The sequence below is a fragment of the Myotis nattereri genome (assembly GCF_964212035.1).
Source record: "Myotis nattereri genome assembly, chromosome: 7".
Taxonomy (NCBI): domain Eukaryota; kingdom Metazoa; phylum Chordata; class Mammalia; order Chiroptera; family Vespertilionidae; genus Myotis; species Myotis nattereri.
In genome coordinates this window covers 64,995,931-65,018,109 of record NC_138082.1, presented here as the reverse complement: position 1 = coordinate 65,018,109, position 22,179 = coordinate 64,995,931, and the positions used below count along the sequence as shown (strand labels likewise).

General features: G+C 40.7%; 1 protein-coding gene across 2 annotated transcripts in view; it reads left to right on the top strand.

Moving 5' to 3' along the window:
- ACVR2A (activin A receptor type 2A) overlaps nucleotides 1–22,179 on the top strand; it is a 100,945-nt gene that overhangs the window by 39,295 nt on the left and 39,471 nt on the right. For both annotated transcript variants that reach the window (XM_081096410.1, XM_081096409.1), the window contains exon 2: nucleotides 20,479–20,686. In XM_081096410.1, the coding sequence (XP_080952536.1) occupies nucleotides 20,479–20,686 (208 nt within the window). The remainder of the gene's footprint in view (nucleotides 1–20,478; nucleotides 20,687–22,179) is intronic.

The following is a 22,179-nucleotide window of genomic DNA, read 5'->3' as shown; positions in this document are numbered from 1 at the left end:
CAAACCAGGTGAGTATACAATTTGAAATAAAGACTGTTCTAATTTTCAAATTTAGAGGTTTAAAACATTTAATATTAGGACTAATTCCTAATATTAATATTAGAAATAATTTTTTCATTATTTCTGTGACTCTTAATTGTTTAAAGTAGAAACCCTGGTTAGGGATTATCTGTAATCTACCATTAATACTCTTTTTCCATCAGTTAACCTCTCTGCTCTCAATAGACAAAAAAACCATCCAGAACAAAAAGCCACCCAGCTACAATGGTACTTTCCCTGGGGGTAAAATATAATCCCTTGTTTTCTTCATTTCCAGAGAACAGATTATTATTAAATATTTCTTTTGTGTTAGTTACAGTGTTTCATGCTTACAACATTCTTGTTTTCATGTCTAATGTCTACACATCATTTAATATATAGAAATGCTTATTAAAAATGTAGCATCCCAGACAAACAACACGCTTTTAGAGAATTTGAGTAGTTCTAGATTGGGTCACAGAAATCAGCATTTTGGTGATTTTGTTGAAGGTTGTATAGGTTCCACACTGGAAATACTGCTCAGAGTTTCTTGTTGCCTCTAGAGACATAAATTGTAGGTACTGGCTCCATAGCATAAATTAGGAATAGTGTCCTTCCAGCTGGAAAATGGCCATAAAAATGTTACACATCAGAACTTCACCTGTGTTTGTGTGTGTTTTCCTCACTAACTCAAGATAATATTAACACAGGTGTCAAATGAAGGGGACAAACCTACCACCTGCAGGTTAAAACTGTTTATCACAGAAAACATTTTTATAAAAAAGAAAATCATAGGACATGGCAGATTTTGTGGTGAAATAAGGAAGAAGAAAATAGGATAACAGGCAGTGTCTATTACTTATTTTAAGAAAAACTATGAGCCCTTACCGGTTTGGCTCAGTGGATAGAGTGTCGTTCTGCGGACTGAAGGGTCCCAGGTTCTATACTGGTCAAGGGTATGTACCTAGGTTGCAGGCACATCCTCAGTAGGGGATGTGCAGGAGGCAGCTGATCGATGTTTCTCTCTAATTTATGTTTCTAACTGTCTATCCTTCTCCCTTCCTCTGTCTGAAATCAATAAAAAATAAAAAAAAGGAAAAGAAAGAAAAAAATCAATAAAATATACTTTTAAAAAAAGAAAAACTATTGAGCTTTATTACATATCTGTTAATATGCTCCTGCAAGCATCTTCTTCAACACTGGCATTGACCTCTTGAAAGGATTAATGCCTTTATTCCCATGAACAGTCCTTAGGTTTTGGTCATTTTTCTTGTTCCTCATTTAAACAGTCTGATCACTCGTTACTTCTGTTTTCCTTGTACTATGTCTCATTTTATGTCTCTCTCTCTGTCTTCTCCCTTTTTACTGTATGGTATAATTATAAAATTAAATAGTGTACAAAAACTTAAAATTCCTAAGTATTAAAGTCAGCAAAAAATTAAAATTTGGTTTGGTAAAAAGCAGTGATGCTCCTTTTTTCTCTTAGTTTGTCCTCAGTGTTACATATATGACATTAGTGCTTATTATATTTGAAAATACTAATATTAGATATGGATCTTGGATTGTGTGGCATCTAGAGCATAACTTTTATCAGATTATCATTGTCATTCTCTTCATTGGATTTATGAGACTTCTAACAACTATAGATATGTAAATTCTCGTTGGGCTCAAAAATTTTTTCAATTACTGTTTGCATTTAGTATTATTTTGTATTAGTTTCATGTGTATAGTATAGTGGTTAAACAGTCATAAGCTTTACAAAGTGATCCCCCAATATTTCCAATACCCACCTGGCACCATATTTAGTTATTACAATGTTATTGGGGCTCAAACGTTCATTGCAATTGTTCCCTGTTCTTAATTTGTTTTTAAAAAGCAAAATTGTGCTTCACTGAAAATTGAGTCAGGTGGGCATAAGTGCTAAATGGAAAGAGAATGTGAATTCCACCAGGAATTGGTCTTCAGACTTTGTGGAAGGCCAGGGATTAGAATTGTTGACCCCTGAGTCACCAGCCAGCCAGCTGCTTAACTGAGAACAACTCTGATGGATGCAGTTGTTACCCATGTCCTTTCAACTGCTTTTTGTTTCCAACCTTTTCTTCTGTCCTGTTGTTCCTGTCCCTTCTCTCTGTCTCCTCAGTGTACAAATACATCACTTAGTATGACAAGGGGTAACAATAGTAGCATTATTATTAAAGTCTCTGTGTCTCTGAATTCCTTTGCTTCCTGCTTACACATGTTCTGATCCCAGACTTCCATTCTGAGGGTAGACCTGAATCTAAACATTGGCCAGCTGTGCCCTTAGTTTCTGGCACTGGGAAAGTGGCTTTTAACTTGGAGAAAAGAAAGTACCCTGTGTTTTAACTTCTTTGAATCTTATTTTCTTATCTTTCATTGGCTCACTAGTAAAAAATTTTTGTCCCATGTTTAGATGTTTCACAAATAAAGGACTAGAAACAACCCAATAATTGTTAGGGTTCTGTGGATCTTTGTTCCTTAAGAGAAGGATGGATATAAACATTTCTGAGTGGGAGGATTTTGAAGAAATGGTGTAATTGCATTCAAGGTGAGCTAATAGAATTCTTTTAAAAATACTTAACTTATTAGAACAGAAGGATATAACAATGTGTTGACTCTCTTCCACTATTAGATTAAAAGTAAATAGGAAGGTGCCTGGATGTGGTGATGAAACTGTTTCCTTTTTTATTATGGTGGTGGATGCACAAACCTACACATCTGAAAAACATTGCTTAGAATTAACGCGTGTGCATGCGTGCACACACACACACAAATACACTCATACACTGAGTGGCCGGATTATTATGACCACCTGATGTTTGTAGGCAAATTAGCCATACGCTGCATCGTATGGGATATAGAAGCTGAAGGCCTGTTCGAACATCTTCGCTCTATGCATTTACCAAGATAAAACATCTCCAGTTTGCACAGGAACACAAAGATTGGACAGTTGAACATTGAAAAAAAGTCATGTGGTCCAATGAATTATGTTTCCAGTTGCATCATGCAGATGGCAGAGTGAGAATTTGGCGGGAACAGCATGAAAGCATGCACCCCACATGCATGAGTACAACCCTTCAAGCTGGTGGGGCAGTGTTATGGTTTGGGGCATGTTTTCCTGGCATGATTTGGGCCCTTTAATTGGTGTGGATCAATGTCTGAATAGCACAGCATACCTAAGTATCCTTGCTGATCAAGTTCATTCTATCATGTTGATGGCATATCCCAATGGAGATGGCTTCTTCCAACAAGACAATGCGCCATGCCACGGTGCTGGTATTGTGCAGGAGTGGTTTCAAGAACATGAGGGAGAATTTATCTTGCTTAGGTGGCCCCCACAATCACCAGATCTCAATCCAATGGAGCATTTGGGGGATGAAGTGAAAAGAGCCATTAGGCAACTGGTTCCACAACCATTAAATCTCACAGAACTGGACAGTGCTATTCATCAGACATGGTGTCAGATTCCTTGCATCACCTTTCAACACCTCATGTAGTCAGTGCCAAGAGGAATTGCCATAGTATTGAAGGCAAAAGGTGGCCCAACGAAGTACTGATGGTTGGGGAGGGTGTGTCATAATAATCAGGCCACTCAGTGTAAGTATAAGTAAAGTATGGAAATCTGAATCTGGTGGGTTGTAGCAATGTCAATATCATCCTATATAATAAAAGCCTAATATGCTAAGTGTCTGACTGTTCGACCAGTCACTATGACACGCACTGACCACCGGGGGGTAGACGCTCCGACCGGTAGGTTAGCTTGCTGCTGGGGTCTGGCCAATCAGGACTGGGCGAGATGGACCGGACATGCTCCAGAGCCCTCCCGTGGTCCCTCCCTGGCCCCGATCGGCCCCTATGGGACTGGGCAAGATGGGTTGGACATGCCCCAGAGCCCTCCTTCAGTCCCTCCCTGGCCCTCATTGGCCCTGATCAAAAATGGGCGAGAAGAGCTGAACACGCCCTGGAGCCCTCCTGTTGTCCCTCCCCAGCCCCGATTGTGCACTGGTAGGGTCTATTGGCCTGGCTTGCGCCCTCTTGCAACCCAGAACCCCTAGGGGGATGTCAGAGAGCTGGTTTTGGCCTGATCCCCGCAGGTCAGGCCGAGGGACCCCACTGGTGTACGAATCTGTGCCCAGGCCTCTAGTAGTTTTATAATTTTACTAAAGGTCCAATGCACAAAATTTGTGCAAGAGTAGGCCTTCCTTCCCCCAGCTGCCGGCACCGGCTTCCCTCTGGCACCCAGGACCCGGGCTTCCCTCTGGCTGCTGGCAGGTACCTGGGACCCGGGCTTCCCTCACAGCCCCAGCTTTGTCTGGAAGGTCTTCCGGAAGGACTTCCAGAAGGATGTCCAGTCTAACTAGATATTATGCTTTTATTATATTATAGATAAGATGTTACCACTGGGGGAAACTAGTTAAGAGTAAATGGGATCTCAGCTGACCCTCGTTATGTTATTCCATACAATTGCATGTAAATCTATCATTGTTTTAAAGGGACCCCTCGGGGGATGACCACTTGCTGGCTTAGGCCTGCTCCCCAGGGGATTTGGCCTAAGATGGCAATCAGACATCCCTCTGGCAGCCCGGCAGCCCTTGGGGATGTCCACTTGCCAGTGGGGAGCAGACCTAAGCTGCAGTCAGACATCCTTAGCGCTGCTGAGGAGGCAGGAGAGGCTCCCACCACCACTGCTGTACTGGCAGCCATCAGCCTGGCTTGTGGCTGAGCAGAGCTCCCCCATGTGGGAGCCCACTGACCACCACAGGGCAGCTCCTGCATTGAGCGTCTGCCCCCGGTGGTCAGTGTGTGTCATAGTGACCAGTCATTCCCAGTCTTTCTACTGTTAGGGTCAGTTTGCATATTACCCTTTTACTATATAGGATAGAGGCCTGGTGCATGGGTGCGGGCCAGCTGGTTTGCCCTGAAGGGTGTCCCGGATCAGGGTGGGGGTCCTGCTGGGGTGCCTGGCCAGCCTGGGTAAGGGGCTATGTATGCTGTATGCAGCTGGTCACACCCCCGTCAGGGTGGGGGTCCCCACTGGGGTGCCTGGCCAGCCTGGATGAGGGGCTGATGGCTGTTTTCAGGCTGGCCACACCCCCTTTAGGGTGGGGGTCCCCACTGGGGTGCCTGGCCAGTTTGGGTGAGGGGCTGAGGGCCATTTTCAGGCTGGCGGGCGACTGTAGCTCCCAGCCTCTCCTTTTTTTCTTTTTTTTTTATTCTGGGATTTATTTACCTTCTATAATTGAAACATTGTTGCTGTCTCTGGCGCTCCCAGCTCTGAGGCCATGGCCGGCTGAAAACGGATATCTGGGGTTTGTTTAGCTTCTATAATTGAAACATTGTTGCTTCTGGAGCTAAGAGCCGGGCCACTGCAGGCAGGGAACCTTGGCTTCCTCCATCACTGGAGCAAGCAAGCCTCATGTTCACTTCAGCTGCGTGGCTGCCAGGCGCCATCTTTGTTGGCAGTTAATTTGCATATCGCCCTGATTAGCCAATGGGAAGCATAGCGGAGGTATGGTTAATTACCCTTTTTGTCTTTTATTAGATAGGACTAGAGGCCCGATGCACAAAAATTTGTGCACTCGGGGGGGGGGGGCGTCCCTAAGCCCGGCCTGTGCCCTCTTGCAGTCTGGGACCCCTCGGGAGATAACGACCTGCAGGCAGAGGGCAGGCCCAATCCCTAGGTGCAGCCCCTGGTCGGGCTCAGAGCAGGGCCGATTGGGGAATGGGACGCCGCCCCCTGTCATGCACAGAGCAGGGCGGATCGGGAGGTTGCGATGCCACCCTCAGTCACGCTCAGGGTAGGGCCGATTGGGGGATTGGGGGGTTGGGGCACCGCCCCGTCACACTCAGGGCAGGGCTGATGGGGAGGTTATGGCTCTACCCCATCACACACAGAGCAGAGCCCGTGGAGGGGAGGTTGGGACTCCGCCCTCTATCACCCACAGAGCAGGGCTGATCAGGGGGTTGGGGCGCCGCCACTGTCACACTCAGGGCAGGGCCGATGGGGAGGTTATGGCTCTACCCCGTCACACACAGAGCAGGGCCCATGGCGGGGGGGCGGGGGGGGGGGGTTGGAGTGCTGCACCCTGTCACACACAGAGCAGGGCCAATCAGGGGGTTGGGCGCTGCACCCTGTCACACACAGAGCCGCAGGGCGATCAGGGGGTTGGGGCGCCGCACCCTGTCACACACAGAGCAGGGCTGATCAGGGGGTTGGGGCTCCTTCCCCTATCACGAACAGAGCAGGGAGGTTAGGGAGGTTGTGGCCCCGCCCCCTGTCACACACAGAGCCGCAGGGCGATCAGGGGGTTTGGGCGATGCACCCTGTCACGCTGATCCCGGTGCCAGGAGGCCTCTCAGCTCTGCTGATCCTGGTGCTGGGAGGCATATTACCCTTTTACTATATAGGTTAGAGGCCTGGTGCACGGGTGGGGGCTGGCTGGTTTGCCCTGAAGGGTGTCCTGGATCAGGGTGGGGGTCCCCACTGGGGTGCCTGGCCAGCCTGGGTGAGCGGATGATGGCTGTTTGAAGCTGGTCACACACCCTTCAGGGTGGGGGTCCCACTGGGGTGCCTGGCCAGTCTGGGTGAGGGGCTGAGGGCTGTTTTCAGTCTGGCAGGTGACTGAAGCTCCCAACTGCTCCTTTTTTTCTTTTTTTCTTTTTTTTTTTTTTATTCTGGTCCAGCTTTAGCTCTGGCTCCAGCTCTGAGGCCTTTGCTGCTGAAAGCAGGTATCTGGTTTGTTTGTGTTCTGTAGTCGAAACACTGTATCAACTCCATCTCTGAGATTCCCGCTGGCTGAATGCAGGTTTCTGGGGTTTTGTTTAGCTTCTATATTTGTAACTATGTTTCAAACTGCAAGCTCAGAGGCCAGCAAGGCAGGCGGGGAACGTTGGTTTCCTCCATTACTGAAGCAAGCAAGCCTCATGTTAGCTTCAAGCTGCCGGGCTGCCGGGCTGCCGGGCGCCATCTTGGCTGGCAGTTAATTTGCGTATCTCGCTGATTAGCCAATGGGAAGGGTAGCGGACATATGCTAATTACCATGTTTCTCTTTTATTAGATAGGATTCTTCAGTTCTACTTCTCCAGGGTTGTCTGTTATACTGCTGAACACAAAAAGTTTTTTTTATTATTAGCTTAAGTAAACAGGAATTTTTCTAGTTTTATTAATCAGATATAGGTGCTTGAATATTAGAAAATAGTTTAATTGTTTACATAGTAAAACATATCAATTATTGATTGTTGAAGTAAACATGGATTGTTTCCAGTGTAAATATGACATTTCAAATTAAAGTTTTATTAGTGAAGGGGATAAAAATCATGGACTAGATATAGTATGCTTTACAGATATTTATATAAATGATATCTGAAGGATGCCGGTCTGGACTATTTTCTGTAACTTTGATCTTGATTAAAACTGTTAGTGTTACATTTATCATACTGCTTTTTTTTTACTTTTCAAAAACTGTATTAACTACTGACTGGTTAATATAGAGAAATGTGAATTCTTACAGTAAAAATTATTGCCTGTAGTATGTTTTGTTTCATTACGTTGTGGAGGGAAAAATCTGTTGAGATATTATTAAAATAATTCTTTTGTGGTAATTAACATAGAAAATGTTAGATTTTGTGCTGATCAATATATCAAGACTATTAAAGTATTACATTTTTTTTCTTTCAGTTTAGAAGGTAAAGATTAAAGCTACATTGGATAAAATATTTTAAAATTATGTGAAGGATTTAGATGAAATATACTTGATATATCCTCCCTTCCCCCAACTGGTGGGTGGAGTATAACGTAACCTGCAGCCCGGAAATACCTGAATGCCTAACCATGTACTTTATATGGACTATACATTCCGCCACTAATCAGCACCTGCCAAATACCCTAAGCCCTTGTTCCTAATTACCTGAGTGTCTAACTTTGTACCTTATATGGACCATACATTAAGCCACCAGTCAGCACATGCCAAGTACCCAAAGCCCCCATTCCCTCCCATTCCTCTCAAAAGGAGTGCTCACTCCTGCACAGGTTGCTGCTCTCCCCTTGCAAGACAGCTGGCAGGTCTTTCCCCTAATAAAGCCTGTAATACCTGGTTTTCAGCTCCCGACTGATCTTTCAGTACTTATCTGAATTTTTTGCTTAGTTTTCTTTGGGTTTTGGAGGAAGAGTGCATGTTTTTGTATTACTGTGACTTAGATAGTTTCAGAGAAAGGTTGTTAGACTTAAGGGCTTTTACTTGTCTCTTACGGATTAAATAGCAAATGAAGCTTTCTTTAAATCAATTGATTATTATAATTTTTTAAAAGTTTACAGATCAGTAGTTTCTTGGGAATGATGAAGATGGTAAAGATAATGCTTTTTAAAAAATCTTACTAAATGTAATCAAACAGTTCTCAGTGGTTTAGGAACTATTTCCAAACTAGTGTTAATTTTGTTCATTTCATGATCTGGTAATTTCAACTTTTTCAAGCATTTTCTCAATGTTTTAACTGCATTCTGCTATCGCATCTATTAAAAGGGGTTAGAGATAAGGAGGGTGGTTGTACTAGTAGAAAGACTATATCAAGGCCTGAAAGAGTTTGATGTTCAAAGGAAATTCACTTGTCTGGTGTGAATTGAAGCTGAAGAGGAGCCAAACTGTGGAAGGACTTGTATGTGTTCATGTTTTAAGTCCAAGGGCAGTGGGAAGCCCTTTAATGGCTTTAAATTGGAGGAGTGACTTGATTTTGTTCACTTTAATAAAGGATCTGACTTTGGATGAAAGGATTGGATGGGATAAAAGTGGAAGCTGGGAAATCAGGAAAACTATTGCTCCTGTTCAGGGAGATATATTGGTGACTTGCAGTAATAATAACCTTCTTACTCCACTGACACCTCCTTCAAAAACTTGTTTAGAGTTTCTCTAATTCTTTTATTTATGACTTAAATCTCTAACCTGATTTTGGTCTTTTTTGTTTGTTTGTTTCAGCTATATATAAATTTTTATTTGACAAGATAGGTAATATTATTTTATTCATTAAGGGTGCAGTATGAAGTTCTTTATAGCTAGTATGACTTTATGTAGGATTTATTTATGAATTGATATTAATGAGTTGATATGGCTGCTCTTAATATCAAACTGGTGACTAGTGAGCACTTTTTATGCTGTCAGTATACTCACTTTTTATTTGTTACTCATCTTTTTACCTTCTAAATTTAGTCTCTAAGATAAAAGTTACTTTTTTTAGAGGTATTAATATAATTTTTTTCTTTTAAATAAAGAACATTGTTAAAGATAAAAATTTCCTGGCCTTTGTAATTTTCTGATTATCTATCTATTCCTGCCTTTCCACTTACCTTACTGAAGAAATTAGAATGAACCTTAATTGAAGTTCAGAAATATCTAATGATTTGTGAGTTTCTTTTTCTGCTTCCAGTGTTTTGCTTTGAAAATTAAACCTCTCACTTTTCTCTTCTTATCAAGTTGAGGTTAAAGATTTCTCAGATTTTGAAAATATTTCTCTTTCACTGTTTCTGCTTAGTACCTAAGGGTCAACGTGCCTGACACAGTGTGTGCCAGCACTATATATTTGTTGAATGTAGATGATGCTATATATTTGTGGGAAAGACATAGCATCCTATAAGATTTCATTTAACGTGTCACCGAAATAGACATTTAAGTATCCTGTCGGGATGGAATGGGTAGAAGAGTGGAAATTTCTCATTTATAAATGGGAAAACATTGGTTTCCTATTTTTCCTGTTCTTTGCTTAGTTGGAAATCTCTTCCCATTTATAATAATAAAAGTGTAACATGCTAATTAGACCTGACATCCTTCCAGACGATCTTCTGGACGAAGCTGGGAATGCTAGGGCTGAGCCCCTTGTACGAATTTCATTCATCCGGCCTCTAGTCTATTTATACTAATAAAAGGGTAATATGCTAATTAGACTGGATGTCTTCTAGATGACCTGACAAAGCCAGGCCCTGGTGAAGCCGCCCCACCCCTGGTCCTGGTCCTGGTCACCTGTGGCTGCAGCCACAGCCCGGGCAAAGCTGCCCTGCCCCCGGTCCTGGTCCCGGGTGCCTGTGGCTGCGGCCCTGGCGAAGCCGCCCAGGTCCTGGATTGCAAGAGGCATCCCCCGAAGGGTCCCAGATTGGAGAGGGTGCAGGCTGGGCTGAGGGACCCTTCCCCCCACCCATGCACGAATTTTGTGCACCAGGCCTCTAGTAATATAAGATTGCTTTAAATGAGAAGAAAGCAGGTCTTTTCTTACAACCATTACCTTTCCCCTCTTTTTTACATTTAAAAAGGCACAGGGTAGTTGAGGTCTGGAAATACGCAGGTTCTCTTGGACTGTCATAGAAAAATAATCTACAGTGTGGTCCCACATGCTAGTTAATTGAATCAGAAATTTTGAGTGTTGTGATTTGCTCTTTTGCTGGCTCCTATATACATACACTAGAGCAGTGGTTCTCAACCTTCCTAATGCTGCACCCTTTAATGCAGTTCCTCATGTTGTGGTGACCCCCAATTTCATTGTTACAAATTGAACATAGTTAAAGCATAGTGATTAATCACAAAAACAATATGTAATTATATATGTGTTTTCCGATGGTCTTAGGCGACCCCTGTGAAAAGATCGTTTGACCCCAAAGGGGTCGTGACCCACAGGTTGAGAACTGCTGCACTAGAGGCTTGGTGCACAAATTCGTGCATGGTTGGGGTCTGGCTGGCCTGCCCAGATCAGGGCTGATTGTCCTGCAAATTGTCCCCTCGATTGGGAGTTACACCAGGAGGAGGGGCCAGCCGGTCAACCGCCCACGACCTCTCCCCCTGGCTGGCCCTGCCCCCAATCAGCACCTCCAATCAGTTATTAGTCACAGGTTGAGAACTACTGTCTTAGGAGGATGAGGATGGTTACTTTTAAAAATGAATGCTCTCTGGATTCTGATGCCTTCATACTGTATTTTCTTTGCCTGTATGTCAGTGTATCTATGTGACTTTTAAAGAAAATTTTCTTTCTTTTGGGTCTTCTGGAAGAAAGTATTATAATGGGTGTCTTTTGTTATTTAGTAGTTTAGTAACTGAGTGCAGGTAGGTAGCATCTTTCATTGAATAAGCCCGTGTATAGAGTACATTCTGTATTTAGTGAAGAGTTTAAGAAAGAAGGTCCTCTAAAAGTTTTGCTAATACAGAAATGCATCTTTTTGTATTAGACTCTTTCTACAATTAAGTAGTTTAAGAAATAGGCAAATTGTAAGGAACTTATTTAAAGGGGACTGGGCTGCTTGCCTCTTTTATAAGAGAAAATTCTCCCATTACAAAGTTTGTGCTCTCTTTGGAACTCTAAAACTTTATGTTGAGCCTTTTTAAGAAAGAGGTTTGAAAAAATGAGCAACTTATATATGTTTTTCAAATCTTGGTCTGTATAAAAGTAGATACATACTTCTTTTGGAACTATGTACATGGGGAAAATTAGTTATGAGTTAATGTTGAAATACATTTAAGATGGTTATCTTAGTAATTTGTCAGGAATGAATATTAGGAGTCCTTAAATAACCAATAGTTAAATATTGACTTCTAGGTACTTTTACTCTCCTTATTCCACATGCACATGCATACTCTGTATCTAGTGTCACAACATACGTTTATCTTCTTAGTTTATTCTATATTAAGTTTTGTTTTTAATTTATAGTACTTGTGCTAGATGGACAGAATATTGCACTATTTTGTCAGACTAATAGTAAGTACTAAATACAGAATGTAACAGGCCAGGCAAAAAAATATTCCTGGAAAGAATGCCAGAAAGTGTTTGTGTTTTCCTTCAGAAGTGGTTGTTTGGTGGTAAGAAGGTGCTTAGTTTTAAAAAAATTAGATTGACAGGGCCTAAAATGTTGCATTGCCATGTAGAAGTTTTATTTGAAAATTTATTCTGCTTCCTCATATTTCTAACCTGTTTATCAGAAGTCTTTTGGGATATTGTGGACTTTACTTTTCTTGCTAGTGCTTTCAAAGAGCCCAGGATAGCCAGATAGGGAAGGTGACTTGTGTTCTATGATGTGTATTAATATAGAAAATAAATGATACAGAAGACATATGATGTTTATAGTTGCAATAGAAACAAATTACTAAAATGAGTTATTTCAGTTATAACATAACACAGAAGTAATAAACAAGAATTTTAATTTTTCTTTCCTAAAAAAAAGAATTTTATTCCTAGTATTATAAATATGAAAAACGCTATTTGTGATTTTCAAAATAAAGCTAGTTAAGTGACTCTATGTCTGTTACTATTTAACTAGAGGCCCGGTGCACAAAATTAGTGCACTGGTGTGTGTGTGGGGGAGTCTGCCTGGTGCCTTAGGCACGATCCCAGGGATGCTGACATCCCTCTTGCAATCTGGGACCGCTGCAATCTCCTAACCACTTGCCTGCCTGCCAGCCCGATGCCCCTAACTGCTCCACTGTCAACTTAATTGCTCCCTAATGCTCCCCTGCTGGCTTGATCTCCCCCTAACTGCTCCCCTGCTGGCTTGATCTCCCCCTAACTGCTCCCCTGCCAGCCTAATTGCCCCCCAACTGCCCTCCCCTGCCAGCCTCATCACCCCCAACTGCCCTCCCTTGCCGGCCTGATTGCCCGCAACTGCCCTCTCCTGGTGGCCTGATCACCCCTAACTGCCTCTGCCTCAGCCCCTGCCACCATGGCTTTGTCCAGAAGGACATTGGGAAGATATCTGGTTTAATTAGCATATTACTGTTTTATTAGTATAGATTCCCTATGCTGTACACTACATACCTGTTGACTATTTTTATAACTGGCAATTTGTATTCCTTAATTCCTTCACCTTTTTTACCCATCCCTCCTACCCCCTCCCATATGGCAACTATGAATTTGTTCTCTGTATCTATGAGTTTTAAACTAATTTTTTTTTATCTTTCTTATACTTGGAGAGACCAAATGAGGGACTATGCAAAGAAAAAACTTGATCTCTGTATTCTAATTTGCCATCCCTTTTGATGCCTGGGGCCATCTGGTTAGCATATACTAGTAGACCTTTGCTTTTTATTGGGTAGTTAGTAAGGCTTACTGGGTTTCTTTCCATTCCAACAGTTTACTTATTGTTTTCAAATTAATCTTAAAAATACCTCTTCTATTTTTTTAACTAAAAAAAAAACTTTATTTTTGAAAGTATTACAAATGTCCCTGTTGGGGTCCAACCCCAGCAGGTCCAGGGGTTCCCAAAGGTGTGGACGGAGTCGGCGAAGAAGGAATGACACGAGACAGGGTTCAGTTGATCAGCAGCCTAGCCAGGTTCTCTAGCCAGGCTCAGTCTTTATTGTCCTGTTACATCTGTATTTATACCAGTTGATTTTAATCCTATCCATTCTATTCCAAAGGTTAGGGCATTTGTTAATCTAGTTCTGTTTAATCCTGTCTAGGTTAATCTCTGTGTTCCATTATAAGGGCTATTCCAAGGTCACTGCTCTACTGATAAACTACAAGGAAGTGACTGAAGGAGATTATCCTACCCAGTAAAGGTTATATCCTCCCAGCCTTGCTGCTTGCCTTCCCTGGGACTGCCCTGTGTCTGTGGGTCTCCAGGGGTATAGGCTTTGGTGCTTTCCCTGGTGGGCAGACCCCTGGGGATGTGGGCCCAACAAGTCCCAAACTTATTGCTAACAGTCTTAGTCCAAGTTCTTCATAGTATTTCTGTAACACTAGGGGGTTTCACTGATTTATTCTCTTAGTCCTGTTAATCCCTAACTCCAGGGAAAAAAATCCTCTCCTGGGGAAACAACCTTTCTCGGGGAGGTGGTCTTGTTTAAAACACATAGTGCTAAGACGGGGAGCAAACATATTAAGAACAGTATGCCATATACGCCAGGTCCCTTGAAACATATGCTGTGCAGATGTTTCTTCCCTGCAGCGACTGTGTCAAGCAGCAAGGATGGACCGGCTTCCGGCATGTCCCCTTTTTTCTCATTGACCCCTTATAGCCCGCCCCCTACCCTTCTTTCTTTTAACTTTTGATGTCTTGCAGATCTGTCTTATACCCAGTACAAAAGAATATAGACTTCTTATGTCTAGTAAGAATAGCCTTCTCACAATATTCACAACCCTGTTTGGTTATGGCCTTCCCTGCCTTTGTTTTACCTTACTCTGTCTCTCCTTCATAGCCCTGTCTTAGTCCCATTTTCTCTATAAAGTCTTCCCTTTCTTCTTTGTCCCTGAGAATTGATTTAATGCACATTTATTGAGCTCCTGTACTGTTCCAGGCACTGGTGGTACAGAGAAGATACCAGGGCTTTGTCTAGCTCTTAGTCTAATGGAGGTTCTAGGTTTTTATCTTAAAATTCCTACAGCATTTATTTATAGCCCTTATCTTGGTGTTTTAATCTATAGTACAAGTATATAATCAGCTTTTTATGTGTAAATATACTATATAAAGCGAAGTTTTCTCTGAAAGATTATTCTTTAGAAAAAGAGTAATTTTATATTTGAGTCCTTACAAAGTTTTCATATTTGAGGCTCTCAGTAATTTTATTTTGAATAAAAATACGGTGTTTGGAGAAGACAGACAACCTTGAAATGATGCCAGTCAGTGCTAGTTTTGAATGTTTATGGAGGTTTCTGGAGGAAATAGGTAGAAGGGGATAAAGAGTTTAACAAATGAATTGTTCATGGGGGTTGGTGGTTTAGTATCATAATTTGTTGTAAACTATTTACAAAGGTTGTAAAAAAATTTAAAAGCTCATTTTTAAAATCAATATTTTAAGTAGATACTTTTATATACTTATAGAACAATGAAAAAACCACTCTCAGTACTATGTATTGAATATTTGTGGCTTTGAAAAACATTTCCAGTGACCATATTCTATATGACTTCAAAAGATACTGCTTTTCAAAAGGTATTGCTGTTTTAAAAAAATTTTAAACAAGTAACGATTATTCACACTTCGATACTTTTAGATGTCTCAAGAGAAAGTAATGAGATGACGCTTGTTGAAAGATGTATGTGAAGTTTGAACAAAATTGTTTTGTAAAATTTTTGTGCTTTATGATTTTAAAAACATTTATAAAATTAAATTAATGAATTAAAATAAGTATACATGTACAAAGGTTTTATATTTCAGTTTGGTAAAAAAAATTTAAGTATCTTCTCATTGGGGGAGAACTGGGGAATCCTTCATGTTAAACTAATAAAATGCTGTTTATATTTACTTATTTTAGGGTTTATTGGTGCCATGAAGGATTGTACTATACCAGAATTTCCCGTTTACTTAATTTACCTAAAAATATTCTGTAGTATACTGTTTTTGATATTGTTTTATTTTTTATTTACAGTATAAAATATTTGAGATTAAAAGCATCATTCAGTTTGATCTTCCTTCCATAGCTGATTCTCTTTCTTTGGACATGTGTTCTACCTCTAAGTGACAGGAAGCAATGACATGTGAAAGGGAAACAGGAATTATTTTTCAAGTAGAACTAAGTTGTCTACGGAAGTAACAAGTTTAGGGAAGGCGTTCAGTTGCATGCCGGTTTATATTATATTCTCAATGCCTTGTTGATAGTTTCATACAGCATTAGAATACTTTTTCAGAAGTCAGACTCAGATTTGTAAGTTGTCCAGACAATTCTACCTTTTTCAGAGGATGGGGACCAAGTAGTAGTTGGTAAGTTTTTTATTCAGTTGCTTCATTGAATTTTTATTCATTAATTATTGTTTGTGTTGGGAGGGCAAGTAAATAGTCTTGGACCCAATGGCATTCTGACATGTAAAAGGACATATATAGACAAATGATTAAAAACAATGAATAAATGTAAAATAACATTTTTTAATATTGTAAGTAGTGTGCATTTTTGGGGAAGGAAAAGTCCTGATTAAAGGACTGAATTTTGTTATATCTACCTTGAAAAAACATGAAGTTGTCACATATGTGAGAGCTGGGCTTTTAAGAACTACTAGAATGATGATAGATAACTAAGGGAGGGCATTCATGAAAAATATTTGAACCATGTCCCATTGCTCCAGCATCATTTATTGAAAAGGCTCTCTTTCCTCCACTGAATTGCTTTTGGTAATTTGTCAAAAATTAATTGGGCATATTTGTATGGATCTGTTTCTGGGTTCTCTTTCTGTTTCATTGAAAGTGTCTGTCCTGCTAGTACCTCACTGTCTCACTACAGCTATATGGTAAGCCTTAACAACAGAAAGAGTTATTTCTCCCACTTTATTCTTCTTCCTCAAATAATTTTAGAATAAATTCATTTATGTTTAAAAGGACATTGCTGAAATTTTGATATGAATTATATTAAACCTAGACATTAATTTAGAGAAAATTGACATTTTTATTATGTTGAATTATCAGTCCATGAACACAGCATGTCTTTCCAAGTATTTGTCTTTGATTTCTCACATCAACATTTTATAATCTTCATTATATACATCCTATACATGTTCTCTTAAGTTATATTTAAGTATTTTATTTTCTTAGGAGCAACTTTAACTGGTATTGCATTTTTAATTTCAGTACCATTTCTTCATTCTGTCAGTAGATAGAAATGTAATTGAGTTTTGTGTATTGATCTTGTATCCTGTGGTCTTACTGAACTCACTAGTTCTAGCATTATTTTGTTTTAAGATTCTTTGGGACTTTCTAGGTAGACAATCATGCCATCTGAAAATAGAAACATGTTATATCTTCTTTCCAGTCAGTATTACCTTCCCTTTTTTTTAAAAAAATATATTTTATTGGTTTTTTTACGGAGAGGAAGGGAGAGGGATAGAGAGTTAGAAACATCGATGAGAAAGAAACATCGATCAGCTGCCTCCTACACACCCCCTACTGGGGATGTGCCCGCAACCAAGGTACATGCCCTTGACCGGAATCGAACCTGGGACCCTTGAGTCCGCAGGCCAACGCTCTATCCACTGAGCCAAACTGGTTAGGGCTCCTTTTTTTTTCTTGCCTTATTGCAATAGCTAGAATTTGATACATTGTTGGATTGTTGGCTAAAATTTTGTTGAAGACTTTTACATCTAAGTTAATGAGAGATACTAGTGTGTGTTACTCCTTTGTACTATCTTCAACTGTTTTTGGTATCAAGATAATACTGGCCTCATAACCTTAGTTGTGAAGTAATCCCTCTCTGTTTCTGGAAGAGATTGTATAAATTAGTGTTGGTGTTTTATTTTAATACTTTATGCTTTTTAAAAAAATGGTTGTCCTCAGATCTAGTGATATTAGATGAAATTTACTTTTTCCTCATAGGGGAAGTATTTTAGATTTGAATATAACTTTTGCAGGCCTATTTTATGGCCAAATGGTCTACCAAATTTCAGGCCGTTTGTACTGCCTTTTTAAAAAAATATGTATTTTATTGATTTTTTACAGAGAGGAAGGGAGTGGGATAGAGAGTTAGAAACATCGATGAGAGAGAAACATCGATCAGCTGCCTCCTGCACACCCCCTACTAGGGATGTGCCCGCAACCAAGGTACGTGCCCTTACGCGGAATTGAACCTGGGACCCTTCAGTCCGCAGGCCGAAGCTCTATCCACTGAGCCAAACCGGTTAGGGCTGTACTGCCTTTTTTTTTTTAAAAAAAGATAGGAAAAACAAAGGTCAGTACTAGTCATTGATGCATAGGCAGCGCTTGTTAAGCAGAGCAGTATCTAATTTAAGTCTGATGCTGGATTCCTTGACTAGACTTACGGATTTACTATCACTGGGCTGAGTGTGAATTATAAAACTATGAAATTATTCATAATATTAATTATGGAATTACAGAAATTGAATCAGATGTGGAAACAAGGTAGGGTCACAAGGATTTTCCATCTGTTCTTTTCTAGAAATTTCATAGTTTTAGGTATATGATTTGTTTAGAATTAATTTTTGCATATGGAGCGAGAGATGAGATCCTTTTTGTTTTTCGCATATAGATGTCTAATTGTTCTAGCATCAGTTGTTGAAAAGACTATGTTTTCTCTAGTGACATTTATTGACTGTATATCAATTGGTCATATATGTGTGGGTCTATTTCTGGATTCTTGGTCTCATTGGTGCATGTGTCTGTTTTCTCACTAAAATTGCACTGTCATGATTGCTGAAGCTCTATAGTAAGTCTTAAAATCAGATTGTATGAATAATCTTCGGTACCTTTTTTTCAGAATTATTTTGGGTATTTCTGTTTCCTTGCTTTCCCATATAACACAAAAGATAATTTCTCTAAAGTTAGTTACAGTGAAAAATCTGAAACCATTAATGAACTTCTTGTCCTCTGTACCATTAAAATGTAATGGACTATTTTGAACATTGAATAGATTTTTCCCCTTAAATACTTTTATAACATAACACATAATTCATTTGAAAAGCATTGGTTTTCTGAATTATATAGACCTTCTAAATATTGGCACATTTTGTTATTCGGTATTTAAATGTAACATTTGTTAATATCATCACTAACTGCATCAGAAAGTTCTTTACGTATTGGGAAGGTGCCATGCTAATAGTGGTGATTACAAATTTTCAAAAATTCTTAATTTTGTGTGAAAACTCAAATTTTTGATGCATACTGTCAGTTGTTTTTCTTGAAGTAACTGGTTTACATGATTCATTTTAAGACCTTACCAGATACCCAAATCTGAGATAACCATGGCTGGTTCATTTCACAACTCAGTCATGCAAGAGCTTTTTCTTGAGGCAACCATTTTCAGTATGCAGCAGAAGTGCCTTAGTTCCTACTTTTTTGTAACACAGAATATTGAACTCTACTCAAAGGTTAAGATTTATAAAATGAACAATTTTACTGCTTTTTATCAAGGACATTCTTTAGTAAAGTGAAACTGGTCTTTTCCAGAGAAATCTTGTGATATATGTACTCACTTTCTATTACTATGTTTACTAGAGGCCCGGTGCACAAAAATTTGTGCACTCGGGGTGGGCGGGGGGGGGGGGGGGAAGGTGGTCCCTCAGCCCGGCCTGTGCCCTCTTGCCTGGGACCCCTCAGGGGATGACCACCTGCTGGCTTAGGCCCGCTCCCTGGGGGATTAGGCTTAAGATGGCAGTCAGACATACCTCTGGCAGCCTGACAGCCCTCGGGGGATGTCCACTTGCCAGCGGGGAGCAGGCCTAAACTGCAGTCGGACATCCTTAGCGCTGCTGAGGAGGCAGGAGAGGCTCCCACCACCACCGCTGTACTGGCAGCCATCAGCCTGGCTTGTGGCTGAGCAGAGCTCCTTCCATGTGGGAGCGCCCTGAACACCACAGGGCAGCTCTTGCATTGAGCATCTGCCCCCGGTGGTCAGTGTGTGTCATAGTGACCAGTCATTCCCAGTCGTTCTGCTGTTAGGGTCAGTTTGCATATTACCCTTTTACCAAATAGGATAGAGGCCTGGTGCACGGGTGAGAGCTGGCTGGTTTGCCCTGAAGGGTGTCCTGGATCAGGGTGGGGGTCCCGCTTGGGTGCCTGGCCAGCCTGGATGAGGGGCTGATGGCTGTATGCAGCTGGTCACACCCCTTTCAGGGTGGGGGTCCCCATTGGGGTGCCTGGCCAGTCTGGGTGAGGGGCTGAGGGCCATTTTCAGGCTGGCGGGTGACAGAAGCTCCCAACCTCTTCTTTTTTTCTTTTTTTAAAATATATTTTACTGATTTTTCACAGAGAGGAAGGGAGAGGGATAGAGAGTTAGAAACATCAATGAGAGAGAAACATCAACCAGCTGCCTCGCCCACAACCAAGGTACATGCCCTTGACTGGAATCGAACCTGGGACCCTTCAGTCTGCAGGCCGATGCGCTGTCCACTGAGCCAAACCGGTTAGGGCTCTTTTTTTATTTTTTTATTCTGGGATTTATTTACCTTCTGTGGCTGTCACTGGAACTGAGAGCCCGCTTTAGCTCTGAAGCTCGGCTCCAGCTCTGAGACCTCGGCTGCTGAAAGCAGGTATCTGGGTTTGTTCGGCTTCTATAGTTGAACCACTGTTACAGCTCCAGCTCTGAGGCCGGGTTGGCTGAAAGCAGGTTTCTGGGGTTTGTTTAGCTTCTATAATTGCAACATTGTTTCTTAGAGTGCAGCTCAGAGGCCGGCAGCAGCAGGCGGGAAATCTTGGCTTCCTCCATCACTGGAGCAAGCAAGCCTCCTGTTCGCTTCAGCTGCCTGGCTGCTCACCGCCATCTTGGTTGGCAGTTAATTTGCATATTGCCCTGATTAGCCAATGGGAAGCATGTTGGTGGTATGGTTAATTATGATGTTTGTCTATTATTAGATAGGATTATACTTAAAATGCAGTGATTGACCTAGAAACCTACACCTAATGTTATAACTCTAGGTTATAACACTAGGAAGACAGTAAATTATTGACATTTTCAGAAGATCTGAAGTTAGTATATTGGGAGACAATCTTTTATTTTAAGAGCGAATGCAGTTACATTAAGTTGTGTTTTATTATCTTATAGGTGCTATACTTGGTAGATCAGAAACTCAGGAGTGTATTTTCTATAACGCTAATTGGGAAAGAGATAAAACGAATCGAACTGGTGTTGAACTCTGTTATGGTGACAAAGATAAACGGAGACATTGTTTTGCTACCTGGAAGAATATTTCTGGTTCCATTGAAATAGTGAAGCAAGGTTGTTGGCTGGATGATATCAACTGCTATGACAGGTAAGGAAACATTTCCATTTTTATGATAGCATTAATTTTTACCACCACCACTCCTTTTAAAGGGGAAAGATCAATGCATGTATTTTTCACTTTATTTCTTTTTTGTGTAAACATGGGATTATGAAGACCATTGTAACACTAGAGGCCTGGTGCACGAATTCGTGCACAGGTGGGGTCCCTCTGCCTGGCTGGCAATTGGGGCTGATCAGGGCCATCTCACCCAGTCCCGATTGGGGCCGGTGGCTGGGGAGGGACCATAGGAGGGCTATCAGGCATGTCTGGCCCCATCTCACCCAGTCTCGATCGGCCGGACCCCAGCAGCAAGCTAACCTACCGGTTGGAGCATCTGCCCCTTGGTGGTCAGTGCATGTCTTAGTGACTGGTTGGTCAACCTCTCAGTCAGATCCTTAGCATATTGGGCTTTTATATAGAGAGATTCTCTAATGACAAGAGATGTATTTTAAAGTAATAAAATAAATGTGACATGTTTATATTTTATCTTTGATATAAATGACCAAGTAGTGAGAACTATAGATAAGAAATATTTCTTTCCTTATATTGTTAGGATTATAAATGTGTGTGTGTGTTTTTAATGACAATTTTAAGGAAAAAGGATTTTTAAAATTGCTTTAAAAGAGAATATATCCGTTGAAAATCTATTCTCAAGGAGATGAAAGCTTAATCGTAGTATTTAATTTCCTTTTAGGTTTCTTCTTTATGTATGTGGAAGAAATTGATTTTACTATATTTTTTCCTTGCAAAGTAGGCATTTGTACTTTATCCCAAGAGACATTTTAACTCGATGTTCAGAATTACATCAGAACACAGTCCTCATAGAAAACTGCATTTTATTTAAAAGATCTTGTTTAAATTGTTTTATTCTATATTGACAATGAAATACAGTGCACATGTAATTGACTGTCAGTGATTTTTTGTGGAGGAGCCCATAGATGTTGGGCTGATCACTTAAACTGCATGGATTTTTTCACTGCGGGTGGGTGCTGATGACTGGCAGAGGCTGCAAAGTCCTAGCTAACCAGACTTCTTGGAGCCAAAAAACTGATATACTCGTGTTTCTCTTCGCTTTTAGGTGCCTCATCTGTGGTTGATTGGCTATGTGTGATTAATAGCAAAATGCATTGGATAAGACCATACAAATTGAATTAGCTCTACTTTTTATTTAAATAGTTATTTTGGTGTATATGTATTATTTAGGATAGACTTCCAAATCTGTGAATTTTCCAGGGATTTTTTTCTCTATAATTATATATTTAAGCTGCATTTCAATTGTTAGCCTTTCTGTTAGCAGAGGTGATCATTAAGTAATATTTGCTATTATGAAAGGTAAGTAGGGCCGCTAAGAAAACAGTATAGAGGTTCCTAAAACTGAAAAAGATATATGCACCTTTATGTTTATTGTAGCATCTATACTAATAAAAGGGTAATATGCTAATTAGACCGGATAGACCGGACATCCTTCCGGACAAAGCCAC